At 41.9% G+C, this 6,200-nt stretch overlaps 1 protein-coding gene across 1 annotated transcript; it reads left to right on the forward strand.

Moving 5' to 3' along the window:
• The first annotated feature begins 1,639 nt into the window (after positions 1-1,639).
• On the forward strand, positions 1,640-4,961 carry LOC139290846 (uncharacterized protein C1orf232). The gene is made up of 4 exons (XM_070912713.1): positions 1,640-1,720; positions 3,337-3,417; positions 3,679-3,785; positions 4,595-4,961. Exons 1-4 carry the CDS (start codon positions 1,640-1,642, stop codon positions 4,959-4,961), a joined length of 636 nt encoding a protein of 211 aa, XP_070768814.1.
• The last annotated feature ends 1,239 nt before the right edge of the window (positions 4,962-6,200 follow it).

The following is a 6,200-nucleotide window of genomic DNA, read 5'->3' on the forward strand; positions in this document are numbered from 1 at the left end:
AATGCTTTAAAACCTCACTGTTGTGCATGTTTAGTTTAATAATAAAACCTTCCCTGGTCTTCAATTATTTAACGGTTTTATTATATAATCCTTTTTGTGTTTATGATAAGACATACTGTATGTAGGTCATTAAAGAAGCCGTGCTGCCTCCATGACAATCCTCTGCCTTGGTGTGTTAAATACTTGGGTGTGTCCTTTTCCAGTCTGAAACATGAGCTGCTCCGGCCACAACCAAACTGGCTGCTCTTCCAATCACCAGCATCCATCAGGCTGTGTGCATAGACGCGCCGACCATAGAACTGCATTCATAATTTACGTTGATCTTATGGATGTGCCCGGCCTTACATCTTCATTACTGTCCAACTCTGTATGGTAATCAAAACCAGGAACAGGAGAGCTATAGGACAAGTTAGATTGAATTTCTCTGGTGTATAATCAAGACTATCATCGAGGCTACACTGGATAGCGTTACATAAATGTATAGCAAGCTGACAAGTGCTATATTACATTGTTATAGTCAGTATAGAGTTCTTGCAATATAATCATTGCTGCAATAAAAGAGATTTTCTTGCTTGCATGTTTAAGCGAATAAGCAAAACAGTGTGCATCTCTGTGGTCGGCTGTCTTGTTGTGGGTGCCTGCTGAAACCCAATCAGTCATCAAAGCTTTATACATCTCTCTTTATCTACGTGACACTCGCCGGCCCCTCTCAGGTTGCCAAGCGACCCAGTCACAAAAACCCTTTGCGGTGCACCTGAATCTGATTGGCGTTATTGACTGATACGCTGGAGCAGCCAATGAGAGCAGAGGGAGGAACTTGAACTTGCAAGGAAGTGGCCAGGTAACAGTGGAAGATAAGTGAGTTGTTTGGTGAAATGGTTTAAATGTGTGTTTCCATAAATAAACTGCAGGCATGTGTAGTTAAGGTAATTACAGATCAGGGAATTAATGCATGTTTCTGAAATGCCTTCCTGCTTTTTAATATTCTGTGTCCTGGGGTTCATAAAGCAGAATTTATTGAAACTGCTAATTTGGAAGGAAGGTTCTATCCTCAGTTATAAGAAACAGGAACTTGATCAAGGCACTGAGCGGCTGTAACATAAAAATCTATCTTTCTGAACATAAACATGTCAATACTGTGTATGTGTGTGCATCTGGGTTACAGGAGCCAGTCTACCAACACTGGCTGACAATGGAACTCTGGCTCTGGGATAGAGACCCCCTGAAATATGCATGAGGAAATCTACACCTGTTTCCAGGTAACCAAGGCAGGGATTCTCAACCGTGACGCTGAATTTACTGTGTGTGTGTGTGTGTGTGGGTGTATGCACGGGCAGTACAGCTTCCTAGCTTTACCTGTTCAGACACTCTGTGGGGACGAAAGCAGCTGTCAATCCTGTTGACAAGACAGACATAATCTGACCAGGAGAAACGCTATGAAACAGTGAGGGCCTCGGTGCTGAACAGATTCCCTGCCGTAAGAAGCTACTGAGAACTTCACGCATGGAAACAGGTCAAAGTTGGAACAACTGAGACGAGCTGAAGCTGGGAGAGGAGACTTGGTGGAGGGTGGACCACAGAGGCATAAAGAGGTCTTCACAGGTCTTGCCCTGAGTGTTGAGAATCTACTTCTGCGAGTATGAATCCAATGTGGAAGGTATATAAGAGCAAAGTGCTGAAGACCCTTAACCCTGAGTATGAGGAGGACACGGCTGAACAGGTACAGAAGTTACAACCTTCTCCATCTTTGCTCCTCTTACGGATTCAAATGTATTAAAGTGTCAGAAAGTCACCGGGGTTTTTGTTTGCTGATCATTTTTTATTCATCACAGGGTCAGATGAACTCGCTGTTTGTTTTTTTGTGCAAAGGGAACTTTAGGGCAGAAGTTAGGCCTACAAAATTGTTCCCCTTATGTATTTTGTCAATGTTGACTGAATTAATAACTGATAAAACTGTGTTTGTTAATATTGGCATCCAGATCTTCTGTGAAGTCTTCTGTTTCTGGTGTCAAAGATGAAACCCAGTATCAGATGTATTCACAGAACCAATAAAGCAGCTTGTAACCGAAGTAAATCAGGGAAACATTAGTGTACAATTATGTACAATTTTGGTACTTGTACTTTACTTGAGTTTCTGCTACTTTATACCTCTGCTCCTCTACATTTCAGAGAGAAATATTGCACTTTTTCCTCCAATGCTTTATCTTAAGTTTTATCTATAGTATGTTACTTTTCAGATTAATAGTTTAGGATGATAAATTTATAAAACAAAGTGCATTGTTGAAGATTAAACCAATTGTCCCCAATCTTTTTGGCTAGTGACATTTCTCCTTGTAACCTCCTCTTATGGTTTCATTTGAATAACATTTGGCCCAAAGAGGTAAAAGTGTCCAACAATTCACCAAAAAAGAGAACAATTAGAGAAAAATTAAAAGAAATTTGTGTTCATCTCACGACCCTCCAGATTTATCTTGTGACCCTTTGGAGGGGACCAACCCTTAGGTTAGGAACCACTAGATTAAACTACCAAACTGTATATAAAGTTATTAAAATGAGCTCCACCTCCACCAGCTACAACAGTAAAATGCTACTTACACTCTGTTAAATCAGTAATAGTAATTTGAACCCAGGACTTTTACTTGTAATGAAGTATTTTGCATGTTGTACTGGTACTTTAACTTACGTATCTGACTACTTCTTCCACCTCTGGTTTTCATGGCCTCATTGCGACACCTGTACTCCATCCAGGGTTTGGTACCAAAGAAACAGGCAGTGTTGAGTTGACCCAGATCTCTGGAGGGCCGAGAAACTCGATCCTGCACGGGAGCTGAACAAACAGATTAGTTGGCATTCCACCGACAGACTGACAGGGTGGGGGGGTGAGGCAGATAGCAGGGGCCTGGGGGTGTACTCAGTCCAGGGCATCTACAGGGACGACAGGGAATACCGTGTGTGTTTGGAGGGATAGTTTCCATTTAGATGGAGGTGCAGAGTTGTCATCGTTGCTATTTGAGTCGACATTGCTCCACATGTACTTGAGAATTACGAGACGACTATAGTGTATTACTGTGAACTCATGTCAGAACATATACTGATGTGGAAATACTGTTCAAGTCATGACATCAAACCAAAAACAAATCATAAAAAATGTTTGGAAATATGAAAAGATAAGTTTCAGAGAAAATGTCCCTACAGGTTGTAGTATCCACAATATGCACTAGATGGCGACTAATGTGCACAAATCGTATGCATCTGTGGCAAAATCAGGAAATTCAGGACATTGCTGGGTGGACAGGTAAGGTACACCCATTTTGTCTTTTTTTTCTGCTGTTGCAGGTCACAGAGGTGGAGAATGATATGATGACTCCAGTGCAGGAGGATGAGGGACCCAACGCTGTATCCCAGTTGGCCAGGAAAGTATGTGAACAGTGACAGCTCTTACTTAAGCTTCATGATAAAAGTATTTAAGTTAACCCTAGAAGACAAATGCAGTTTATTATGTGGTCATGCAGCTATTAAGTACCACACAGCTTCAGTGTTGCGTCAGTAATGAGGAATATCATAACAAGTGGTCGTAAAGTCAAGGATGAGAGAGGACCATTGTTCAACTGATCCTCTGAAACCACCTATACCTATTTTGGCCTTTGACCCTGTGTGTGTGGTTGGTCGTGTGTCCAGATGCAGGGGGCCGGGACTAAAAGCTGGAACAGGCTATCATCTCTCTTCAACAAAGACGATGAACACCAGCTTCTAGAGGAGACTGAGAGTCCGCCAGTCGCCGACCAGTGAGTGGAAATCTCTTTTGGAGTTTTAATTATACAGCACTTCTTCAGCAAATACTGTTGTAGATAAAGTTACATTTAGAGCAGAATGAAGCTCACTGACAAACTGAATGGCAAAAAAGGAGATCTGATCAAAATATAACTAAAACTATAAATTGCAAAACTTTGATGTGCAAATCTGGGCTAAATTTGGCTGAAAAGTCAATGTTGATTATTCACTCTCCTGCTGTCAGTTAGATGAGAAGATCAATACCACTCTGTGTCCGCTAGACATGAAGCTGCCACCAGCAGTGGGTTAGCTTAGCTTAGCATAAAGAGATAACAGTTAACAAAATCCGACGACCAGCACCTCTACAAGCTGTTTGCCCCTGTTTCCACTTTTATGCCATGCTACGCTAACCGGCTGCTGGCTGTAGCGTCATGTTTAGTGGACAGACATGAAGGCGATATTGATCTTCTCATCTAACAGCAAGAAAGTCAAACTGTGAATGTGAAGTGGTTCCTCACTACACACTGAAATAGTTACTGAAATGTGGTTGAAACAATAATTATATGTTACCTAGACGCCTGATGTTTAACCGTTAAAATTTCCAGTTTAGTCCAGTTTTACCTTAATCTAGACTAGATGGTAGATGGTACAAGAACTGGTTGAGTCTGTCTCTTCTCTCACCCTTTTTCACTGCAGTCAAACTTTATTTTTAACCTGTGTGTCTGCCAACTTATCTTCATTGTTTCTGTCTTCAGAGCAGTTCTGTTTGTTTGAATATATTTGACTCCTAAAATAAACCCCACAACTTTCTCTGAATTCTCAGTCCACTTGCAGTGAAGCCGGAGGAGCCTCCTCGACCCACCAGGCGCTCAGGATTCTGGGATAGCTTTGCGGCTAACTGGGCTGCCAAGAAGCAGGCGGAAGCTGCAGCCGCTGCTGCTGCAGCAAACGAGGCGACAGCAGGGCAGGGCGAGGAGGGGGTGACAGAGGCCGGAGGGGAGGAGAGCCAGGATGGGCAGATCACTGAGGGAGGGGAGAGTGAAGGAGGTGGAGGAGGAGGAGGAGAAGGACGGAGCAGCAACAACAGCTTCTCTAAATACGTCTCGCTGGGAGGAGGGAGCGAGGACACATCCTTCAAGTGGAACTTTGTCACCAGCAAGCTGGCCGAGCTGAAGACCAAAGGCAACTAGCTGCTCATGATGAAGGAATCTGGAGAATATAAACAATATGACGAAGGGGAGTTAGACGTAGGAGTGTGGAGGAAGTTTAGGAGGAGGGTATATTTTACACAGGATGTCCTGTAACTACACTGTACAGCTATTGTAGAAGTCCCTTTTTATCTCATTCTGAACTATTGAACTTATGCACCGTCTCCAATAAATGTCTTTTTACAACCACAACACAATGAACAACAGAAGTTACAATAAACCAGATTTTCTTTTAAACCTTTATTTACCCATGACCCCATTTTAGACGGAGCAAGATCAAAGAGGGACTATATTATGAATGATGGCATATTACAAACCTGAAATATCCCTGTCTGCACACCTACAGACACAAAGTTCCCTCTATACTAATACATACTACTACTTTACTTCACAAAGGGGACTTCTAGAATTGCTTGTACTAAAAGGGAGTTACGCTATGTGCTGAAACTGTTTATTATTCCTTGGAGATGAGCTGGGTGTACTATGCATATCTGCCTACAGAGCTAATAGCTGTCTCTTTACTAGCTTGAGACGCAGCATGTAGCCAACAAGTGTAACAAGTGATCAGCTTGATGGTGAGATTTATAACTTTATAACCTGGTATGTAGGCTACACAATACAGTCTTCTTTCTAGGGGTTGTACGATGATATCTACTTTCCCAAAGTACTTTTTAAACCACAAAAAGGGGCCTTCACACCTGTCGTCAAACATGATCTAATCTGTAGTTTAGCAAAAACTGGATTAAGAGATTAAAGGCAGAGATAGCTGGATTAGTTGAGGATTATCTCACTTAACCTGTGCAGAGGGCAGGGGATTTCAGTAAGAGATTTTGGCCGGGCGACATAACTATTACATAATATGAGCATTTATAAACCGCTTCTTCTCTCCTCAGACATCAGGAAGGGCAATTGTGCTGCACAACTATATGAAATGTGTAAAATATGAATGTGTGTGTGTGTGTGTGTGGTGAGATAGCGTCAGGTGCACTGACATGATGACTTCACTGACTTGAATTTTCTGATTGTGACTGAGACTGACATGTGCAAAGTGTGAGTTTTTAAACATTCCTGATTTTGTGACATGAAAGAAATGAATATTGAATATTATTTCATCTCAGATTTTGGTTTTGATCTTATATGTTTTATTCTGTTTTGTTTTCTGGTATGCTACAATAAAGACTGCTGCACCAAAAGTTCTGACAAAGCATGAATAAGCAACTG

Source organism: Enoplosus armatus, chromosome 9, assembly GCF_043641665.1.
Source record: "Enoplosus armatus isolate fEnoArm2 chromosome 9, fEnoArm2.hap1, whole genome shotgun sequence".
In the NCBI taxonomy this organism is placed as follows: Eukaryota; Metazoa; Chordata; class Actinopteri; order Centrarchiformes; family Enoplosidae; genus Enoplosus; species Enoplosus armatus.